Genomic DNA, 25183 nt, shown 5'->3' with positions numbered 1-25183 from the left:
AAGACACAGTGATAGGTTCTCCTCACGTCGATTAATTGTCTCTGAGATCTCCTTGTTGGGATACATCACTAGTCTAGGTCTCTTCTCTCGCTGGACAGAACTTTACGTTTCCCAATATTGCAGTTCGACGAGGGATGATGGCACGTGGAGTGACTCCACAAGTGTGTGAGGTCATCCATACAGGATCGAACTAGGAGCGACTATTGTTAAAAACTGCTCTCTAATAGAGAGGAGAAGTAAGACATGAGACCATACATTTGTTAGTGTGGCACGATACTGCTTTGTGTATGCAGATCGGCCAATGCTAGTGAGTTGTAAAAACCCAAACAGGTGAGTATAGAGCGTCCCTTTCTGTCCTGAGGCACATGAGGCGCAGGTTCTGACACGATATGTGATGTTCTTCGTGTACTCACGACAACGTGGTCTGCCGCAGGGAATCCCTCCAAGCGGCTGCCGCGTCCGGAGAGCTAGCAGGCTGTCGCGTGTCAGGGTCAACGGCCAGCCCCACTTTCGCTTGTGGCGGGGCGAGGGTCCCGTGTAATCCCTCAGGTAGGCAGCCGGGTGACTGTCAGCGTGTAGGACGGGACGCTCGCCCTCTAGCAGGTAGCCGAAGACCTCTTGTTTTTGCGCTGGCTGGCCTCTGCATTGCCACGTTCCTCGTCATCTGTACAATTCTTACAAAAGTCTTATGCCTAACTTTTTCCCATGACCTTCTATGTTATAATAAATTTACATAATGAAACATTGATGGTCTGTCATTTCAGACACTCTTATTTTACTTTTATAGTTATTAATCTATGGCAATCATTATAACATCTAATCTAGACATGGAAATAATTTATTTTGATATATGTGTAGAGACCGATCTCAGTATGTACATGGTGTGTGATAACTGATGCTTTGTAATGGATGAACAACTAAATGTGCGGGCCCGCACTAATATTACTATTAATTATATAGATCGACAGTAGACATGCTTCAAGAATTAACTACCATATCCCAACGATCTACATTCTACGTCTTTTAATTAAATTATGTTGTTATGCAGGTCTAAGTTTTACTGTGCTATAAAGAACATGCAACTACGCTACTTTCGCTCGCCCGTCGTCCCTCCATCTCGGGTCTGTGGTTTGGTGACCTGAAAAATAGCAACTCAACAGGCGCGCGCCACACTTGTGGTAGAAAACCCCCACAATATTAATCTAGTTATTGTTAAATCCTACAGTTTAACTTATCCTAGTATCGTACTTTCCCTTTTATTTATTTATTTATTTATTTTATTTTATTTATTTATTTATTTATTTATTTATTTTTTTTTTATTTACCTTATACAATACCCTTACATAGTTCCTGTTACGCTGAGATGTCTCGCTGCTCGCCGCTATTGACGACAGTGATGTGCGCGCCGTACGACATGACCTCCGAGTTTTCATTACGCCTCACTGAAACTCCAGAGACTGGGTTAGCCATGGCTATACACGACAATAAATTTATAGTTGCAACTTCCTTCTCTATGTGAAGCGGTTTTCGCGATCGAAGTACTCCTTTCCAGAAGCAATGTAATATGACCAAGCCAGGACTGGTTCCTGTTGAGGATTCAGACACCCAACACACGCCAGCTACACAGTATGTCACGAATATCCAAGTACAATTCCTTGGTGATTCATCTGTGACAAAAACGAGCAGCACGCTAAATCCCCAACCAGCACATTAGCATGGTAGGCTTTTATGCCCTCATTTCTCTCGTCTAGGGCACCATTAGAGTCAAATGCTCACAGGTTCACCCCGACTTGCAAGACAACGATACCGGCGCAGCTCTGCAAAAACTATACTGCCCATATTCACCCTCGAAATCACGCAATATACCACAATCTTGCAGTGCACTGACGCGTGCCTGCAAGCATTGGTATGAACGACTCACGAACTGGTTGTGGCCGCTATGGAGCGTATCACGACTTCTCAGAACGCTTCTAAGAGCACGTTCTTGTATGCGCCCGTTTGTGCGACATCTCGTCACTCATCATTATCCCTCAACATGGACACCAGATAGGAAGGGACAAAAACATTGCTCATGAAAAGGTAGTGTCTCCTACTCCATCGACATTGGAGATCGCGAACATAAACAAAAAGAGGATAGCAGCAGTAAATTCTTATGCAAGACAACGCAGCGTGTTAATACTTTAACAATCTTAATCTATTAATGTAACGATTATTGTTCCCCGAAAAAAAGGTTCATATCTTTGCCTATTCTACTATGTACATTTCTTACACTACTACTATTCTACGAACTCCTTTATGTGAGAGAAGTGGTGGAGTCCTATGGACTAGCGTCAATCCCTTCTTAGACTCCCCCTCCTCTGACGTGCATTAGGATTTGGAGGTCTAATTTCAATCTCCTGGTTCTCCTGTTGTCCTTGATTTCGCTCCCTCCAATTACGGTCGCTTTGCCGTTCGTCATTCCTCCTGTCCCAGATTGCTTGTCTGGATTGACCCTGTTCCCTGACGTTCTGGTTTCCGTGTCTCTGGTTTCCATAACCTTGAATAGCGTAACCTTGATCTCGGTAACCCTGGTTTCCTAACTGACCAGTGCGATTATGCGATCTGTTGTCGTCTTCCCTTGCTGGCCCGTGGTATTTGTTATTTTGCGCCTTCTTCCTGTCCTTTGCGTCTTGTTTATCGAAGACTACTTCGAGTTCGCGCAGTAGACTCTTGAATGCATCTATGTCAGATCCACACTTCCCGACAAGTGTCTGTTGATACCTAACTGGCAATTTCGAAAAGCAAAATTTAATAATTTCTCCGTTGCTGTATGGACTATCTAAAAACTGATTCTTCTTGAGTAAATCATCAAAAAATTTGGTTGCGCTCTTATGCCCGGACACTTCCAGTTCAGGACAAAATATTATTTCCTCTTTAATCCTGTCTTGCGTTTCCTTTGACCAGTAGGTCCGCAGGAATGCACCAACAAATTCCTGATAAGTCCGACACGTCGCTGCCACGCCCCGCATCTTTTCCGCGGCTTGGCCTTCGATGTGTCCACACATGAATTCTAATTTGGCCTGGGTTGGCCATGACGACGGTAATGAATTAGTAAATTGCATCACCCAGCTCTTCGGATGCATCGACCCTCCATTATCTTTGAACTTCTGGAATTTGAGTATCGACAGGAAGTGATTGTGATCAAAATTCTGTCCGATCCTCGCACTGGTGTTGTCAGACGTTTCCGATACTTGCACGTCTGCGGAGTGTCCTGATCTATCTTGCTGATAACTGTGATGTGCTACGTCTGTATCACAGTGGAAGTGGCATTCAGCATTCACTCTTCTAAGTGGGCTGCAATTATTGGAGCTATTACTCGCTGTTTCTGCGTGTGCATTGTTTGTTCCGCACGCTGTCACTGGGCTAGAGCACGGCGGGCTTTTCCTCGGAGACACAATCCTGTGTGCTCCATCATTGGTATCCGAACGCGCAGTGCTCGTGTGCCCATTTCGCTCTAGTTTTGCTATCCGACTCTCTACTTCTTTCATTCGTTTCGTGATGTTCGTAACCGCAATATTACCTTGAGTCTTTAAGGCCGCTAGGGATTTCGAGTGGACTTGTGTCGCACGTCGCAAGCGCCCTGCGAGTTTAAGAGTTACTCTTGCGATTTTCATTGCCCCTGTTGCTGCAGTTTTGGCTAGGCCTGCTACTTTTTGTGCTACCATTGACATTTGTTTTGCTTCTCCACATTCTTTCTTTATTGTTAATAATTCCCCACGAATTTCCCCTATATGCGAAATTATTGCCTCCGTGTCCTTCTTACGCTGTTCGTCAGCTTCTTCCTTCTCCTTCTTACGTTGTTTCTCCTCTTCTTCCTTCTCCCTCTTACGCTGTTCGTCAGCTTCTTCCTTCTCCTTCTTACGTTGTTTCTCCTCTTCTTCCTTCTCCCTCTTACGCTGTTCGTCAGCTTCTTCCTGCTTCTTACGCTGTTCGTCAGCTTCTTCTTTCATTGATCGTAGGAAGCTCAGTATTGGGTTTACGTCATCTTCTTGATCCTCTTCAAACATGGGCGATGTAACTCTGGACACCTGGGCGCTAGAGCTCTGACGTGACCGAGCTGGCCTCTGTCTGCACTCGTTCGTTTGACTATAAACTTCTGCTACCGTCTCGACCTGTGTGCCTGTCTCTGTTTCATCCTCTACTTCACTATCATAATCACGGCCGCAACGCTGCTCTGAGATCGCGTCCAAATCACCTTCCTCATCAATGCCCCTGGCGTCCTGTCCTGCTAAAAATGTGCCCATCTCATCTCCGAACCTATTCCCGTCAGTAAACTGCCCCTTATCCATTATGCTATCCTCTTTTGTTTTAGCTTCGCCCGATAATAGTCGTGCCTTACTTCTCGTTATCATTCATAAAAACAAATTCATCTAAAATGCACAATAAAATTAATCTACTCCATATATTTTTTACACATAAACATAAAATTTCAACAACGCTGTTCCAACGCTGTAATCACAAACACAATTTGATGTGGTACAGAAACCGCACACAAATCCGACAAAGTGCGATGCGGTACAGACACCACATCAGCGAAACACAAAAAAAACAATGAACAAAAAATATATACACTGAAAACAAAAACTGTAGTCATGCGCCGCTACTTAAAACTAAACGCGGAACTACCAAAAAAAACTTGGGTATTAATCATTAAAAAAAATAGAGAGAAAAAAAATTGAATGTTCCTACTAAGAATCCTGTTTGTTTATCAGAGATTCACAGGAAAGATCCGAGGCCAAGGGTCGCCATATTATGCGAGGTGCCGGGGCTAGTAGTGTATTTATCACTAAATTCTACTAGAATCCACATGTGTAAATCATGCTCTAAGCCCCCCCTATTCTAACTCCGACTTTTGCTGTTGCACAAGGATAAAACAAATACGCGAACTGACTCTAATCAACCCTGCTAGTGGAGTAGAAGAGAGTTTGGCACCTGCAATAATTTAATTTGATAAATAAGTTAAATAAACAAAGGTTTCATTAGCATAGTGAGGAATGATAGGGTTGCTCTATTGATTAACAGAAAGAAAGTTCTGTCCAAAATAACAATATGATTTATTAAGATTAAACGCAGAATAGTAAAAGAGACACAGGAAATATAAAACATCAAATTGGCTAAAATTGGAGATTCATACAAACACAGTAAAGGTGAAGTTGTCCCTAACTTAGATCGTGAGGTTTAAGACGAAGTGGTATGTGGAGCCAATTCCTTTCCACTCAAATCTCAAGAGAGACACACAGCTAACCCAATAGTAATTGCTGCTACTCGAAACTGAACAAAGTTAGAAAAGGATGAACAGGCGCGCTCTGCTGAGCTCTGATTATCACCTAGGAAAATCCCTATCTGCCGGTGCTGCGGACGTACATTACCAACAGTCTTCTTATCTCCCAGAACACGATCTGGCGTACCGCAGGCGAGGGCTGGTTGCTCCGACGTCCTCGACCGAAAGGCGACTGCCGACTACCCAGAGCACCCGTACAGGCCGAACACCGAACATTCCCGCCCCCACGACATTGGCCGTGGTTACGTTCCAATCAGCAACTCGAAAACCGGCGGAAATTCCACTCCATTGCCGGAGCACTACCATTCCACCAATGGAGATTCTTGGCGCCAATTTCTGTGCTGATTTTGCAGAAAGTGCGGGAATTTTCCCGCCACAACTGCGTGGGTACACAAGTCATTCCCACGCCTCGCTGGTAGCCCGCCAGAAAGTGTTTTCGCAAAGTTTCTCTGAAGTAACGGAACCTCTAGCCCAGCCGCTACTTCACACCCCAGCGGGCGTGTCTCTTGACAATGTCGGCGTCTGAAAAGCATTCACTCGACTGCCTCACACACGTCGGCTTATCTCTCTCCAGTTCCACAGAGCCCGCCTGTCACCGGCCCACCCGGGTGACGAGAGACGCTGCGTGGGAAGTACGCGTGTTAAGGAAAAGCCACCCTCCACCGCATGCAACTAGAGAGGAGAATCGTAAGATAGAAATATGAGAGGGGGCTCATGCCACCTCTCACCCTCTTACCTTCTACACGGCGTTTGCGACAAGCCTCCTGTGGTCAAGACGCACATGGCCTCGCTCATTTCGTAACAAGATAATTTGGAACCTTCCTCCAGAGAAAGCAACCTTTGTACTTTCTTCAAAAATAGTAAAGAAATGAAAAACTAAACTCCGCCCGAACAGGTCATGAAGGCCCAACTGTACCGACCGGCCGCCATGTCATCCTCAGCCCACTGGCGTCACTGGATGCGGATATGGAGGGGCATGTGTTCAGCATACCGCTCTCCCAACCGTATGTCAGTTTACGAGACCGGAGCTGCTACTTTTCAATCAAGTAGCTCCTCAGTTTGCCTCACAAGGGCTGAGAGCATCCCGCTTGCCAACAGCTCACGTCAGACCGGGTGGTCACACATCCAAGTGCTAGCTCAGCCCGACATCGCTTAACTTCGGTGATCTGACGGGAACCGGTGTTAGCACTGCGGCAAGGCCGTTGGCAGTCGAAATGAAGAGAAAAATAATAAAATATTGCTCAGAGATATGTGACGATCACACCACAGATTCTTGAGTTGTTTTCAGCGTGTTGACCGACGTAAGAGAGGAAGTTTTGATCCGGTACTTTCTACAGACAACACTAATGTTAAGAATGGAAAAACTGGTAGAAGCAGACCTCGGGGAAATAGGAGACATTTCTAGCACGTACATGCACCAAAATTGAGAAGCTCAAACGATAATTTCGTTCAGCCTTACAAAGAAAGGTATATCAAATATGTGAGTAATTTTAAAGCCAAGTACAGATTCGGATTCGGACTGTAAAAGAGATGACGGATCTAACGACTCTTATCACAGGTTGACCACATGCATAATTTGGTTCCGTGAGAGGATCATGCAAGTTGTCAGTGTGTGCTCAGAATAACTTGACCGATACCTGAACAGAGGCCACAGTAAGGGAGTGGACAGTAGTTCTGGTGAGCTCTTCAGTGTGGGCGGCAACTGCACGACAGGGGAGGGGAGGTTCGACACCTGACACTTACACACGAACACACAACTCATATAAATTGTAAGCTACACGTGGCCAGCCTCCAAATTATCACCTTAACAGATTAGGTCACCACCAGTATGTCCACAGTTCTTTGAAGCTTCAACATCTCATTATCTTACATATGGGTCATGTATTAAATATTTGGCGTTAAGCATGTAAGCGAGGAAACGTTTAGAAAAGGTGCGAAAAAATGTTTCAGTTTGTTGGAAGTCGAAAGGTGCTGTCATCCTCAAATACTGGATTAATATAATTGAGGTTATTTGTGCGTTTGAGCTACGTTGTCTCAAGACATACAGCCTATTTCTAAATGTAATACTTGTCATGTTGTTGTTGTGGTCTTCAGTCCAGAGACTGATTTGATGCAGCTCTCCATGCTACTCTATCCTGTGCAAGCTTCTTCATCTCCCAGTACCTACTGCACCCTACATCCTTCTGATTCTACTTAGTGTATTCATCTCTTGGTCTCCCTCTACGATTTTTTCCCTCCACGCTGCCCTCCAATACTAAATTGATGATCCCTTGATGCTTCAGAATGTGCCCCACCAACCGATCCCTTCTCCTAGTCAAGTTGTGCCACAAATTTCTCTTCTCTCCAATTCTATTCAATACCTCCTCATTAGTTATGTGATCTACCCATCTAATCTTCAGCATTCTTCTATAGCACCACATTTCGAAAGCTTCTATTCTCTTCTTGTCCAAACTATTTATCGTCCACGTTTCACTTCCATACATGACTACACTCCATACAAATACTTTCAGAAACGACTTCCTGACACTTAAATCTATACTCTATGTTAACAAATTTCTCTTCTTCAGAAAAGTTTTCCTTGCCATTGCCAGTCTACGTTTTATATCATCTCTACTTTGACCATAATCGGTTATTTTGCTCCCCAAATAGCAAAACTCATTTACTACTTTAAGTGTGTCATTTCCTATTCCAATACCCTCAGCATCACCCGATTTAATTCGACTATATTCCATTATCCTCGTTTTCCTTTTGTTGATGTTCATCTTATATCCTCCTTTCAAGACACTGTCCGTTCCGTTCAGCTGCTCTTCCAGGTCCTGTGCTGTCTCTGACATAATTACAATGCCATCGGCGAACCTCAAAGTTTTTATTTCTTCTCCACGGATTTTAATTCCTACTCCGAATTTTTCTTTTGTTTCCTTTACTGCTTGCTCAATATACAGATTGAATAAGATCGGGGAGAGGCTTCAACCCTGTCTCACTCGCTTCCCAACCACTGCTTCCCTTTCGTACCCCTCGACTCTTATAACTGCCATCTGGTTTCTGTACAAATTGTAAATAGCCTTTCGCTCCCTGTATTTTACCCCTGCCACCTTCAGAATTTGAAAGAGAGTATTCCAGTCAACATTGTCAAAAGCTTTCTCTAAGTCTACAAATGCTAGAAACGTAGGTTTGCCTTTCCTTAATCTATTTTCTAAGATAAGTCGTAGAGTCCGTATCGCCTCACGTGTTCCAACATTTCTACCGAATCCAAACTGATCTTCCCTGAGGTCGCCTTCTACCAATTTTTCCATTCGTCTGTAAAGAATTCATGTTAGTATTTTGCAGCCGTGGCTTATGAAACTGATAGTTCGGTAATTTTCACATCTGTCAACACCTGCTTTCTTTGAGATTGGAATTATTATATTCTTCTTGATGTCTGAGGGTATTTCACCTGTCTCATACATCTTGCTCACTAGATGGTAGAGTTTTATTAGGCCTGGCTCTCCCAAAGTAGTTCTAATGGAATGTTGTCTACTCCTGGGGCCTTGTTTCGACTTAGGTCTTTCAGTGCTCTGTCAAACTCTTCACGCCATATCATATCTCCCATTTCATCTTCATCTACATTCTCTTCCATTTCTCGTCATATCGTATTTTATACTATTTGCTCTCTATACACACAAATGATCTAATGGACAGGGTTAGCAGCAATCTGTGACTGTTTGCTGATGATGCTGTGGTGTACGGGAAGGTGTCGTCGTTGAATGACTATACGAGAATACAAGATGACTTAGAATTTCTAATTGGTATGATGAATGGCAGCTTGTTCAAAATGTAGAAGAATGTAAGTTAATGCAGATAAGTAGACAAAATAATCCAGTAACGTTCGAATGCAGCATCAGTCATGTGCTATTTGACACAATAAGGTCGATTAATATCTAGGTGTAAGCGACATCAAATAGAAACAGCATGTAACGATTATAGTGGGAAAACAGAATGGCCGACTTCAGTTGGGGGAATTTAAGTGTCGTTCATCTCTAAAGAAGGCCACATATAGAACACTAGTGCGACCCATTTTCGAATACTGGTCAAGTGTTTCCGATCCACACCGGGCGGATTGAAGAAAGACATCGAAACAATTCAGAAACAGGCTGCTGGATTTATTACCTGTGGTTCAGTCAACACGAAAGTATTACAGAGATGCTTCGGAAACTCAAAGGGGCATCTCTGAAGGGACACTGCTGAGAGAATATAGAGAAGCGGTATTTCAAGCTGACTGCAGAACGATTTTACTGCCGCCAAGGTAAATTTCCCGAAAAGACCACGAAGACAAGAATGGAGAAATTAGGTTTTGTATGGAGGCATTTGCGAGTGGAAAGGAAATGTCTACTAATGGTACAAGGTGCCCTTCGCCACACAACTTATGATGGCTTGTTGAGGATGTATCTAGATGTAGATGTAGATGTAGATGTAAAATTATACCTCTTAATTAGTAGATTATAATAGCATTTAAAATATTATAATTCGGTCAATAACTACTGTAATTGAAATATTGAAAATCAAATTTTTATTGGCCCCAGAAGCCGTTAAACAGGCAAGCTGCTTGTAAGACTATGAACTATGAACCATGAAGCATGAACTGGATTTGTCGGTTAGTAACATATGTAATCAATAATTCGACAAATGTAGATGTCCTAAGTCAATACATTCTCACTATAGTACTAAAAAATAAACAGCCGCCATAACAAAGGGTCAACCTAAGCAAAACAAGTCCAACTGTACGCTGCCATAAACAAAAAAGTAGATAACGTGATTACTACGTTTCTTACAAGATAAAATAAAGAATTTCTCCTGTGGAAATTTTTTGTCAGCCCCCTACAACCTTTTCATCACTATTATCTAAATATAAAACTTTGTTGTGCTTCTTCTGTGTGTTCCACAATGTTAGTGAAGCCCTAGGAGGTTCTTGTAGCTGGATGTTGCCCTCTTTCTTTATTCCCCTTATTGTGCAACTCGAATAGCTAGCGCTTCTTGCAGCCCTCTCAGGCACAATTTTTAACATTTCCTCTTCCGACATAAGCGTAATGACAATGGATGATTTCACATGTGTGTGATTATGCAGAATGGTTCCTGCATCAGCGGAGAGCGGAAACTGTGATGCCATTCCACAGTAGTAGAAATACACACATCAAAAAGAGTTTTGCTTCACCCCGGTTCCAAGAATTCCTGAAGATAGACGTTGACTGTGAATATTGCATTACAGACCCAGTACCTTTGTCTGTTCAGAGACGTCATTAAACCCGCCCAAAATGTAAACAACCATGCATGAGCAGCGCCTATGAGACGGACGGGGTCCGACAGCCGATCAGTTGCAGTCATTCCACCGGGAAGAAGCTACACGGGTCGTGTTGTCTGTAGTTCAACCATGCCTAGACGGTCTATACTGCGATTCGATCGCGTCCGCATTGTTACTTTGTGCCATGAGGGCTCTCAACAAGGGAAGTGTCCAGGCGTCTCAGAGTGAACCAAAGCGATGTCGTTCGAACGCGGAGGAGATGCAGAGAGACAGGAACTGTCGATGACGTGCCTCGCTCAGGCCGCCCAAGGGCTACTACTGCAGTGGATTACCGCTACCTACGGATTATGGTTCGGAAAAACCCTGACAGCAACGCTTCCATGTTGAATAATACTTTTCGTGCAGCCACAGGACGTCGTGTTACGACTCTAACTGTGCGCAATAGGCTGCATGATGCGTAACTTCACTCCCGACGTCCATGGCGAGATCCATCTTTGCAACCATGACACCATGCAGCGCGGTGCAGATGGGCCCAACAGCATGGCGAATGGACCGCTCAGGATTGGCATCACGCTCTCTTCACCGATGTGCCTTCAACCATACAATTGTCAGAGACGTGTTTGGAGTCAACCCGGTCAGGCTGAACGCCTTAGACACACTGTCCAGCGGGTGCAGCAAGGTGGAGGTTCCCTGCTGTTTTGGGGTGGCATTATGTGGGGACGACGTACGCCGCTGGTGGTCATGGAACGCGCCGTAACGGCTGTGCGATACGTGAATGCCATCCTCCGACCGATAGTGCAACCATATTGGCAGTACATTGACGAGGCATTCGTCTTCATGGACGACAGTTCGGTCCTCCATCGTGGGCATTTTGTGAATGACTTCAATCAGGATAACGCCATCGCTCAACTAGAGTGACCAGCATGAACCCTATCGAACATGCCTGGGGTATATTGAAAAGGGCTGTTTATGGACGACGTGACCCACCAACCACTGTGAGGGATCTACGTCGTTGAGGAGTGGGAGAATCTGGACCAACAATGCCTTGATGAACTTGGGGATAGTATGCCACGACGCATACAGGCATGCATCAATGCAAGAGGACGTGCTACTAGGTATTAGACGTACCGGCGTATACAGTAATCTGGATCACCACCTTTGAAGGTCTCGCTGTATGGTGGTATAACATGCAATTTTGTGGTTTTCATGAGCAATAAAAAGGGTGGAAATGCTGTTTGTATTGATCACTATTCCAATTTTCTGTGCAAAACAGTTTTTTATGTGCGTATAACAACGAAAACATTGAAGTGTGCAGACCGGCTGGCGAAAGTCAACTAAGACAGCAACCCATTAGGAACGTAGATGGACACTCCCAGCGCACTGTATGACAAAGTGCTTCCGCGTACGGGCGATTTATGAACATACCATTTTCGCATTTGGACGTTGTCAAACTGCATAGTCAATGCGGACATCAGCGCACATTTTTGTGCTGTATGAGCGTTTTGAGTGTTAAATAAAGTGTCGAGTTCACATTTTGAAGACATTCAGTTGTTTTAAACTTTTCTGGATTCGCCTGAATCAGGTTCCAGCAGATCAGCTCGTAGATATAGAAAATATTTTTTTTCAGTACTGGTATTTCGCCACCTCCGCGCCCCATGTGGGTGAGGGGTGGATTGCCAGCAGTACAGTGAACACACTCTTCAGCCAGTTGACAACAGAAATTAAATGAGGCGAAGAAACAAGAAACAGAAAACTGAAATATTACAAAGAATTTTAAACTTTTTAAAGGTGAAAATAAAACGGAAATTTTTATGTATTTGCGAGAGATAGAACTTCTTGCACTTTAAGTTAAAAACACTAAGAATAAAAGGTAAAACTAAAAACTTTAAGAGCACATTTAAAAATACACTCCTGGAAATTGAAATAAGAACACCGTCAATTCATTGTCCCAGGAAGGGGAAACTTTATTGACACATTCCTCGGGTCAGATACATCACATGATCACACTGACAGAACCACAGGCACATAGACACAGGCAACAGAGCATGCACAATGTCGGCACTAGTACAGTGTATATCCACCTTTCGCAGCAATGCAGGCTGCTATTCTCCCATGGAGACGATCGTAGAGATGCTGGATGTAGTCCTGTGGAACGGCTTGCCATGCCATTTCCGCCTGGCGCCTCAGTTGGACCAGCGTTCGTGCTGGACGTGCAGACCGCGTGAGACGACGCTTCATCCAGTCCCAAACATGCTCAATGGGGGACAGATCCGGAGATCTTGCTGGCCAGGGTAGTTGACTTACACCTTCTAGAGCACGTTGGGTGCCATGGGATACATGCGGACGTGCATTGTCCTGTTGGAACAGCAAGTTCCCTTGCCGGTCTAGGAATGGTAGAACGATGGGTTCGATGACGGTTTGGATGTAACGTGCACTATTCAGTGTCCCCTCGACGATCACCAGTGGTGTACGGCCAGTGTAGGAGATCGCTCCCCACACCATGATGCCGGATGTTGGCCCTGTGTGCCTCGGTCGTATGCAGTCCTGATTGTGGCGCTCACCTGCACGGCGCCAAACACGCATACGACCATCATTGGCACCAAGGCAGAAGCGACTCTCATCGCTGAAGACGACACGTCTCCATTCGTCTCTCCATTCACGCCTGTCGCGATACCACTGGAGGCGGGCTGCACGATGTTGGGGCGTGAGCGGAAGACGGCCTAACGGTGTGCGAGACCGTAGCCCAGCTTCATGGAGACGGTTGCGAATGGTCCTCGCCGATACCCCAGGAGCAACAGTGTCCCTAATTTGCTGGGAAGTGGCGGTGCGGTCCCCTACGGCACTGCGTAGGATCCTATGGTCTTGGCGTGCATCCGTGCGTCGCTGCGGTCCGGTCCCAGGTCGACGGGCACGTGCACCTTCCGCCGACCACTGGCGACAACATCGATGTACTGTGGAGACCTCACGCCCCACGTGTTGAGCAATTCGGCGGTACGTCCACCCGGCCTCCCGCATGCCCACTATACGCCCTCGCTCAAAGTCCGTCAACTGCACATACGGTTCACGTCCACGCTGTCGCGGCATGCTACCAGTGTTAAAGACTGCGATGGAGCTCCGTATGCCACGGCAAACTGGCTGACACTGACGGCGGCGGTGCACAAATGCTGCGCAGCTAGCGCCATTCGACGGCCAACACCGCGGTTCCTGGTGTGTCCGCTGTGCCGTGCGTGTGATCATTGCTTGTACAGCCCTCTCGCAGTTTCCGGAGCAAGTATGGTGGGTCTGACACACCGGTGTCAATGTGTTCTTTTTTCCATTTCCAGGAGTGTATTTGAGCATGACACCAGAACGCTGATAACTAAAAAAAGCAGTTTCCTGGCACTAAAAGGTGGAAGGACCTGCCCTGGGATAGAGTGTCTGTAGTTGAAAGAGAAAAGGTTGATCGGCGAGCACGGTAGGAATGTCGTGATATAAGGATGCAGGACGGATGCAGAGTATCGATGGGGATTGTTGCTGTTGGTTCAGAAGAGCGGATGGAGTAGAGATGGGTAGCGGTGGTTGGGAAAAGGGTATTGGTGGAGAAAGAAAGGCAGATGGGGGAAAAAAGGCGTAAAGAAATGTGGATAAGGGAGGGAGAGGTAGCCCTGATGAGATGGAATGGATGGGCTGGACTGACGGCTGATATGATGAGTAAACATCAGAGTGGAGTTCATAATATGGGATGGGGGATGATTGAAGTTTCTTTGGGAGGGTATGTGGAGGATGTAAGGTGCAGGGTGGGTGAGATGTGTTGGTTAACGCGCAGCACCGTATGAGGACTGGAAAGTAGAGGGGAAACTGTAGGATTATTCGAGTCGAGTTTGCGGATAATGTAGATTGTTTGGAGGTGTTCAATATGAGTGAGGAGAGGTGGAAATTTGCTGAGTTCGTCAAGAATGCTGGTGGGGGAAGGTAAACGGAAACAGATGTCGAGGCGGAGTGCATGACGTTCCAGGATCTGAATGGAACTATAGGACTTGGGAGGGGCGGAGATCCACGCAACTTTAGCACGGTAAAGGATGGGTCGTATGATGTAAGGGAGTATGAACACAACTACTGCCTTTACAGTATCAGAGTGCGGTGGATACGTTATTATGACCATGAAGGGCAGGATTTAAAAGTGATTTCCAGGGGAAATATTATTGCAGTGAGGCTGTGCTGTCGAGGCTCAGCCATCAGTAAAGGATAAACAATATCATCTGTGGCAGAGACGCTGCGAAAGTACCCGGCGCTGCCGTACGTGGAGCGGCGTTGCCGGCGCCCGCGCAGCCTGGACACGTCCACGTGCGCAAGTTCAGGTGCTGGGGTCCCCCTGGAGGCGGGCACTCCGCTGTTCGTCTCCACACTCGGCCTGCACCACGACCCGCGCTTCTTCCCGCAGCCCGACCGCTTCGACCCAGAGCGCTTCTCAGAGGACGCCTGCCGCACCAGGCACCCCTACTGCTACGCGCCCTTTGGCCACGGACCACGCAGCTGCGTCGGTACGTACGAACGAATCCACACTTGTGTCACGTGTTCTAATGCGATCATTTTTCGATGATGATGATGATGATGATGGTTATGATGACGATGGTGATGATGGTGGTGGTGGTGGTGATGATGATGATGATGATGATGATGATGATGATTATGGTGATGAGTATGGTGGTGGTGGTGGTGGTGATGGTGATGATGGTGGTGGTGATGATGATGATGATGATGATGATGATGATGTTGATGATGGTGATGATGATGGTGTTGATGGAGGATATGGGGCGCTCAACAGCACCATCAACGCCCTTACTAGATGCTGGCCTGCCAATTTCGTTGCGGCTGCTTCGAAGGACGAATCGATTCCAGCCCTTCTCCCTTAACGTTGGCAGGTGGCGTACCGGTTTTAGCTTTTAGGAGCGGTCTTAGAAAGAAGTCAGAACAAATCTTTGAACCACTTAGCAGTCCAGACTGGTTTTGGCAACCATTTAGCACTCCAGACTGGTCGTAGAGCTGACCATTAAAACTGTAAAATCAGAAAGGATAGCAAACAACGAAAATTTAAATTTTTTCTTCATAGTTGGGCAGTATATTAGGAAGTATACACTATTAAACTTGTAGGTGATTTGGAGTATGCAGAATGTACTACCTCTGGCAGCAACAGAGGCTCTAATCCGGTCGAGTATCACTTTGAACTGAGCTTCAGTGACAGATATGAGTAAATGATTTCACGCCACTTCACTTCTATGCCTTCACCTGTGGTAACTGTCAAGTGGTGAAGGGCCAGTCTCTTGGCAGATTGTGGCTAGATGTTATCAGTGAGTGGGATATCTGGAGAACGCGCTGGCCAGGGCAACAATCAAACATCCTCTGTGTCGAGGAAGATCAGGACAACACAGGCAGATCTTGTTGAAAAAAACTTCACAGACATGTTGAAGGTCAGGCACAGCCACCAGCGTTAACAATGTAGGAATGTAACAGCTGCTGTCCAATAGTTTATGAAAAAAGGATCTAGATTACTTAGCATATATCTTTATTTATAACAATGTTTTGGTTACTACCACCATCGGTTGAGTAATTAAGATTAAAGGAATATGAGAACGAGATAAATTTGTCTGTACATTTCCAGACTTTCAAAAGAAGAAAAATTAAAAAGACAAAAACTTTTTAAAAAGTTTTCTCGTACAAATTTAGAACCTGTGAAACAGTGTTCAGTGCCAGCATCAATAAAGCTTATGTGTAAGCGTGGCGCCAACTATCAGCTGAAAATAGTGATTAAAATTCTTCTGGGCATTGTGCCGCGTCATTGCTAAAAACTAACAACAATAAGAAACTAAAACCGACGTTTCGGCCGAATTGCAGCGGCCTTCCTCAGGGCACGAATGCTTTTGCATGGGGATATGTGCTTCTATTTATTACAGACTATCGATGTCTGACGTCACTGTTGTAAAACTTTTAATTAGCCCTCTAATATGACTGGCTAGTCATGACGTAAGGGAAGATGGAAGGAAAGAGGCTATTCGTGGATGTCCATGTCGTCAACGATTGGTAGCTGTCCGCCAATCAGCGTTCGGCTTCTGGTCGGCAAGTTTTCCTCCTGGCGTGTGCGGAAGTGGCCTGACAGTTGCTCTACAGCTGTTTGTGCAGATACGTCCGTGTCCCGTGTAGCTTCTGCCCCGCGACCGCTCGCGGCCCGTTGGACTGGGATGGCCGGCAGCCAGGACTCGGGAGTTTGTAGCCATCTTCTCTGTTGATGTTCTCAGGCTGTTTAATAATTTCCATCATCTCCCGTATTTTGCGTTCTCGCATCCATGATTCTTTCGCCAGTACTCGGGCTTCCTGGAACCTGATAGGTTGTCCACAGTCACGGCAGTGTTTCACTATCGCCGATTTATTATGCTGTTGTAATCGTACATAGCGTTCGTGTTCTGCTACTCGTAAGCTGACAGGTCTCCCTGTTTCTCCTATGTAGTTCGTAAACATCTGCAGTGTTAAGATTGTTGACTACATCCTTGGTGGAACCTGTCAGCAATTGGCGATAGCGGAACACCATGACTTATGTCACCTCAGTGTGTAACGCAGGAGAGGCTCACAAAAGATGCAGAAACTAGCAGGGAAGATATCCATAGACTGGAGGATGTGACACAGGGTACAGTAGACACATTGGGAATCATAGATCCGCAATTACTATTAACAAGGAAAGATGCAGTGAAGCACAGGCTCCACCTCATAGATATTCGGTATGATGGTCCAGTAGGAAGCGACTTTCTGAGGAAGAAGAAGGTTGTGATTAATTATGGATAGAGGGCTATCAGAATAAAGTGTCAAAGTTTTCCGCTGCTGACAGTGACGGGGACAGAAACAACACCGTAAGCTTTTAAAAATCACATGGGATGTGTGGCAACAAATGTGATGGGGAACGAATTAATAGACAATGCAAGAAGTGATATGTAATGACAGAAGATATGCTTTCAGACAGTCCTTGACTCAGACAGAAAAGAAAATGAAAATGAACAGAAATAGTAAATGGCAAAAAGGATCTACGAATAAGAGGGTAAGACGTATGCGGAACACAGATAAGATGGAACAGTGTACATCACAGGATGGTGAAGGAAAATGTAAGATATTCATATCAAAGGCAAGTCGTGAGGTAAAGAGGCAAAATAACGTAGCACCGGAAAGTGATATGATAACAAAGAAAAGATTAGAAATATGTGCAGAAACAGCTTTGAATCCTAATAGCAAAAAAGAAGTGATCAGTCCGGCAGAGGAGGTAGTGTCAGGAGCATATATTGCCAATTCGATGTACAAATAGAGCAAGGGGAACGTTCGCCTTGATTAGAGAAGCAATCTGAACTGATCATTTGAATAAAGAAGAGCTATCAGAATTGGAGAAACCCTGTAACGTCTATTGCAATGTATTTTCTCTATAGAAAGTTGAACAAAATTTCAGCGAGAGAAGCTTTTCCAATCTCCTACATAAGTGAGACATTGGACCAACTGGCGAAAGCCAAGTACTTCTCCACTTTAGATTTGACCAGTGAATATTATCAGATTTCAATGGAACCAGCAGAACGAGAAAAGACAGCATTTAGTGTAAATTCTAAATCATGTGAGTACAAAAGGATGCCAATGCGACTCTAATCCACCAGGCACATTTCAGAGACTAATGAATGTTTTGGATTTCAGTGTGCCAAGCGCCAGTTTTTAGTACGTATAGTGATCACTGTTGCTAGAAGAGAAGCAGTTCCGACACAAGGGAAGGTCGGCGGCGATTTGACAATCGACTACGCTTCACTGTCATCGAAGAAAGCTGAAATAAGTTCTCTTGCTACTAAGTTACAGTCCTTAGGAATTGTGTTGGCCGTACAGCAGTTTCGTCTCTACGTTTACGGGAGACATTTTACGATAGTAACAGATCACAGGCCACTGACATGGCTCTTCAGTGTCAAAGTTCCCTCGTCAAAACAAGGGGATTGACACTCGCAGCGTATTTTTAGACACTGTGTTGTGTATAAACTCAGAAACCTTAATGAAAATGAAGATGTATTAAATCAAATACGATATGATGATGTACAGTATATAAATGAAAGTACGGAACACACAAGAGTGATTAGGGAAAGCGAAGAACAGAGAGAAGAAAACGAGGAATTTAGCGCAGAAGAAAAGGCCGAAATTATGAAGGAAATATATGATAATCTGCTAGAAAGAAATCAATGGATTCCCAGAACTTAGGCCAAATAAAAATTATTAACAGTCGAAAGATATGGACACACACATGGAAATATCTATTAGGAAGTGTGACAAACGCGAAAGGAATAAGTTCTTGCAGAGCAAGACAAACAGCCTCTAGTAATTACAGACACACTGGCAGCAGTACTTGAAAAATTTTACATGGAGATTATAAGTCCGTTAGATACAACATCAACTGTCAGTAAATACATCTTGAAATTCCTAGATGACCTGAGGAAGTTCACAGAACCAGTGCCATTTGAGAGAGAAAAAAAAAAAAAAACCGAGACAGTGACGCAAAAATCAGAAGAAGAAATTGCATTGAGGCACACAATTCCGTCAGTGTTGTTGGCCTACCAGGGATCGAATTTTTAAGCGAAGTCTTCAATAGAGTAAGTAAATTATTAAGGATCCAGAAGAGCCAGACCACAGCTTTTCACTCAAAGACAAATGAGGCTCTCGAGAGAACACATAGACGCTGGTGGAATATTTGTGACACATCATTAGAGAGGACCATAGCAATTAGTATTGTTGTATTTAATACAGCATCTCATAATGGCACTGGGTACAGACTGTTGTAGTTAATGTTTGGGAGAAAAGTAAACATTCCAGTAGTTTTAAAGAAAGAGAAAAGAACAATTCCTAAGATCATAGGAGATCCAATTTTACAATTAACTTGCCTAGAAATAGACAGTTGAAAGTACTTGAAAACCGGAGGAAAACCTCATGAATGACAAGAAGAGTCGAGAGGAGACAGTAGTATGAAGAAAATATTTTGTGCGGAACCTAGGAGCCATGGTCCAAACGAAACTGATTTCATGGGCATTGATCCTGCTAAGTGAATGGTTGAGCACCAAATTCTGTGAAGATGCAGAGAAAATCTGAAAAATAGAAGACTGACCTGGGATTTATTAGCAACTTAGGGACAACGTAGAGATCATGAATAAAGTGCGGAAAATTGTCACATATGTGAACCTGAGCCGGCCGGAGTGGCCGTACGGTTCTAGGCGCTACAGTCTGGAACCGAGCGACCGCTACGGTCGCAGGTTCGAATCCTGCCTCGGGCATGGATGTGTGTGATGTCCTTAGGTTAGTTAGGTTTAATTAGTTCTAAGTTCTAGGCGACTGGTGACCTCAGAAGTTAAGTCGCATAGTGCTCAGAGCCATTTTTGTGAACCTGAGAATGTTTGATGCGAAATTCTATAGAGTGGTCCGAGTAGGAAAAAAGAAAAACCTTAACCAAATTAAATATCTTTAGAATAGAATGTAATCTTCAATGTAATGAGACTGGTAGTAATGTAGTCCGTTTAGAGTAAACTAAAGACATAGTTCAGCAATTAACCAACCGTAGCTCCAGAACCAGGAAGGGAATTTTCAGTTTCGTGGATGAAATCAGTAGAATACTGTTTGAAGGGTTCTCGGGCGTCCAGCTGGATACGATCGTGGAATGCTCACGATATTTCGGCGAATGACCGTTCCACCATCATCAGATGGTGCTGATGCATCAGTCCTAAATTCGTTTGACACTGGCTGCTACATAAGGCTGGTCTCAGCGCCACAGATTCCATAAGGGCAACGAAGGTCGGCCAGTATGAATTAGCTTTGGATCCCTTCCGTTTCCCCAGCAGGTACTCTAACGTTCCATATGCGTAGTGGCCAAGCGGCCCTTGCTTCCTCGTTCACGCTGCACCGTCAGAACGAGGAAAAGGGCCCAACTCACTGTAGCGCCGTCGCCTTAGCTCTCTCCTGGCGACCCTTCTTTGAAAACTGCTCATCCTGCCCCGTTTCGGTAGAGCAGAGAAATTTCTTATATCGATCGGCTAAGATAACGGAGCGTTAATAGATCGAGGAACCGACTCTCACGGCTCAATGGACCACATGTAATTGTTACTTAATAAATATGGCTTAGAGGACAGTAGATGCGGATATGAGCTGCACCACTGAATGGTGGGTTCTGCCTCTTGTTCACTCTGAAAAATGAATGGTTCTGGAAAATTATTTTTAAAATTAATTGTACATGAACTCCACCAAGTTTTCCAAAAGGGCTTTATTTTCAGAGTATTCTTAATAACTTTGAAAATGGTAAAGAGCAGTAATCAGTCGTCGTTTCCGTTCAGCTTTAATAAATTTTCTTCTTTTGAAAACAGCTCAGATCGCGTAAGGCTACACTCGTTTAAAACGACGGCTACATTTGTGGCATAGAGCTCTGCGATGGTCGCGTTACATCGACACGGGTTTTGTGTTGGCCAACACGGAGTTGGCCCGAGGCGCATGCCAGCGACCTCTTTGTGGCTTACGGCTCAGGTTGGTCGCTGATCACTGCTGCACCCGCTGCCCTGGACTCTCTTCGCGTCTCCTGCAGCTTGTCTGCTTCAAAAACAACCGTAAAAATCAACTGGAAAGTTGTGCTACTGTGCCCGGTATTATCCCAGCACACGATAATCTTGTCTTGATGTGTCACAAATGGTTCAAATGGCTCTGAGCACAATGGGACTCAACATCTGAGGTCACCAGTAGCCTAGAACTTAGAACTACTGAACCTGCGACCGTAGCAGTCGCGCGTTTCCAGACTGAAGCCCCTAGAACCGCTCGGCCACTACGGCCGGCTGTATCACAATAATTAAACCGTAGAATGGAAGTGACTGCGCGACCGAGGAAAATTTATTATAAATGTACTTCAGCTTGATGTCTTAGTTCAATTTATTTTTACTCACAAATCAAAATCTATGTGCCAATCCTGACAGTCAAACTCGTTACTCATTATCTCACTCACATCTCGTTGCCTCAAGTTTAACGAACTACTGGTGCTCTACCGTAGGTCTGTCCATGTGATGGTCTATGTAAGATGTGCACTATCCGTAGTAAGTTCAGAGTGGGAGGCATGATCAAAATTAGACAACACGAATCAGCTATACAGCTTGATGAATGTCCGAGAATAACACAGAGGAGGACACAATTCGTAACATAATTATGGTCAGGACAGCTCAGCACTCAATTGGCGAAGCTAGCATATGACAAATCCTCAAAGCAACTCAGGAAATAAGCAAGGACGTAATTAACACCTGACTGTAAGCTAAAAAATCTCATAATAATTTCTGCAGTGTGTTCACTGATTATGCAGAAGACAACATCCCTAAATCGTTCTCATACGACACACAAAAATCACACCTCACTTCACAATATGATTCGCTACACCATTTGGAACTTTAAATAACTGGTAGAAACTATAGGGTTCCTTAAAGATAGAGACATCAATTCGCAAAGGAATTTATTACACACCTCGTGGACAGAAAGCCAAAAGAAAATGAGGTAGTGCGCCATGAGAAAATTTTAGGGGAAAGAGACAACACATTTTCTTACACTACATGTTTTACGCTTCCGAAAGAGAAAAATCAGGATATGCTGACGATTCTCGCTGATTGTAGCTGCACTTCATTATTTAAAACATTTGCAAAACAGGAAGTATGCTCATGTAACCTGGAATCATTGCATCAAGCAGTTTTGAGACTGATAAACGTATACACACACACAGAGTAATGGCCAACAAAAAAGAGATCGGCGAAGTACGTCTAGTATCAATCACCTACCCACACTTTTACCTCTGACATTCCCCCCCCCCCCCCAAATAAACATAAACAAATTATAGCAATCACAGGTGTCATGATAAAAATATTACATAAAGACTTATTGCTAAACACGAACAAGAACTTTACCAAGTTTAAAATCTACACTGGGACACACTGCTACTTCAGTGTTGTCCATCGTGGCCAACAAGTTGACTCTACATCGTCATATTTTAATACGTTCAGAGCGTATAAGTGGCCACTATCTATCCTCGTTTTCTGTACTATGTCGAGTCATACTTGTTGACTCCGGTCTGGAATCGCATGCCGAATTTCTACTACACTGCTCATTAAAAGCTTGGAATACTGTTTTAAAATGTAGTCTACGATACAAGACGTCTCATTGACCTAGAAACTTCTTGCATTATCCAGTTAAGAGCCCATATACCGGACGGTGGTTTACTACTGGCGTGCTTTGTGGCCGTTTTACAGTCACGTAAACGTAAAACGCTGCCGCAGCGGCACACCGCGAGTAGTCCAGTATCAACAGCAGCTTCATTCAGTTTCTGTTCAGCACTGCAGTAGCAAGCCACGTAGAGACACACAACATTTTGATGGAGTAAGGACAGGGGCTTTACTTTCAGCTAGTCATACAAATCAAGATGAAGCCGATCGTTCATATATCACTCAAACTGGTGTGTCTGAGGTGTGGAGACATAACAGAGAGGCGGGTAACGTGAACGATAGACCTGCAGATTAATCTGCAAGCTACAAAATAGAACAAAAGTAATTGCTACAACTTCTGCACTCGCAAGATATGTTTTACTTTAACTTCCTAAAAGCGCGAATCGAAAGAAAACAAAAAGGTCGCCCTGTTATGGATCGGATTGGAAGAGCGCAAGTGCAATATTCTTTATAAAACAAATCTTTGAACATGCAAGACGAGTGCAATTCTCGTTCTTTTCTCTGAATTCTTAATATAACTGATCGCTGAGCTTGGTCACTACGTATAACGATAACGTCGTTACCGTGGTAACAAGCAGCTTAAGTGTGCTCCACGTTATATTTATTATTAGTGGGTCGCGTAACCTAGGAAAAATTGTAGCACAGTATAAAGGATCTTGGAATGTACATCAAGACTGAGATTAACAGATATCAATTTGCTTTAACAGACAAAAATCGCAGTATAAATTAACAGAGAGTAAAGTTCTCCGAAACCCAAATGAAATTACAAAGTGATACCTTCACTGTGGGGAGGTAGCAAATAATGTGGAAGACTGTACGGAAAAATAACAAGATCTGTTCATCTGTACAGCTCACCAATGCAAACGATACGACAAGACGTCACAAATTAAACCAAAGTAAACAAGTATTTTGACAAAGTAAGCAAGTAGCGAGCACTTTAGAGTATTGATTCAACTACCACAATTGCGACACTTACATTCCCCAGAATCAGCAAACCATGCGCTCATCAGCAGCAAACAGCGGGCATGAGATGAGTAACCCTTATGTTGGGTGGCGTCTGAATGACCACGAAACAGATATTTCCATCCAAAAGGTCTATATGAAGGGGATGACTCAATGCTGTTGCCAATGCGATGGACGGGAATATTGCTTTTTTCGTGTATAAACGGGGAAACTCTGGCAGAAACGTACCACTTTTAGCAAGCAAAATGTACCCTGACAAGTAAGTGGTTGGTACTAGGATGTAGCAGTGTTCCTTCGATTGATCTCCACGCCTAGCACGGTCGTGGGACGACTCAGATCATCTGGATATATCAAATTTTGGAGTGAAAGCAATGCACCTTCTCACCTTGGTCATTTGGCGCCTCGGTTTCTCGTCCTTTGATGCCGGAACAGAATAGACAAAAATGTTGCGCTCACTTATTCCCTGGGATGACAGAGGCCCTACTGCAGTGAAAAACTCCCAGCTCCCAAAGCACCTTTGTCCCTCCTAATGAGATTCACGACTGCCTTCTGCTGACAAAGAGGACCAAGAAGTGACACTCAAAGAACACATTCCTACTGAGAAAAGTGCAAAGCTTTCCTCCTAACATATGTGCCAGTACACTTTAAATGAAATCAACGATGAAATGGTGGCAAAAATGAATCAATATCACGTAGCAATATGTGATAGTAGTGTCAACAAGTAAAAATAATTTTTGAGACACAAAGTGTACAAAAATCCCACTGAAGATCTTTATGTAATAACGAAACTATAAAACGTGGCGCTGCATAATGCGGAATTCCTCTTCAAATTGACTTTATACACTGGTAAAAATGTGTTTGTGAATAAAAATACCTTAAAGTAACGTCAATAAAAGTAAATTTGCTAGTTGGGAATGCAGTGGCGGTTGTTACACAAATTTAAAGTACAAAAATGCAATAGAAACGACCTCATAATAAATTGCCTCATAATAAATTGGTCGAACTCTTTCGTAAAAAAATCTATTCGATCTTAAACTTGGCGATTTTGTTAGTATATAGAAAAATCGCTGCAAATGGGAGTATTTTCTACGTCTTTTCACTAGTTTAAAATGTTTTCTTGTCGTGTAGGATCGATCTCTCTCTCTCTCTCTCTCTCTCTCTCTCTATGCTCCTTCTCTGTGTCTATTTTTATCTGCCCATCTGTCTCTTTGTTTCTTTTTTGGACCGTACCTAGTGGCGGAACTTGTTGCACTGATGGACAAGATCTTACTCGCCCTGTATTGTCTGAATCATGAAGGGTTTGATGCAGTTATACAGAGAGATTTCCTTAATAAGCTGTCAAATGTAAAAATACGT

The 25183-nt window shown here is 44.2% G+C and overlaps 1 protein-coding gene across 1 annotated transcript in view; it reads left to right on the top strand.

The window, feature by feature from the left end:
* The window catches only part of LOC126199100 (cytochrome P450 6k1-like), a 202178-nt gene that overhangs the window by 157088 nt on the left and 19907 nt on the right, over positions 1–25183 (top strand). The window contains exon 7 of the mRNA XM_049935850.1: positions 14843–15115. Coding sequence (XP_049791807.1) covers positions 14843–15115 — 273 coding nt within the window. The remainder of the gene's footprint in view (positions 1–14842; positions 15116–25183) is intronic.

This window comes from Schistocerca nitens, chromosome 8 (genome assembly GCF_023898315.1).
Source record: "Schistocerca nitens isolate TAMUIC-IGC-003100 chromosome 8, iqSchNite1.1, whole genome shotgun sequence".
Lineage (NCBI taxonomy): Eukaryota > Metazoa > Arthropoda > Insecta > Orthoptera > Acrididae > Schistocerca > Schistocerca nitens.
The sequence above is the reverse complement of the archived record's forward strand: the minus strand, read 5'-3'. Positions and strand labels throughout refer to the sequence as shown.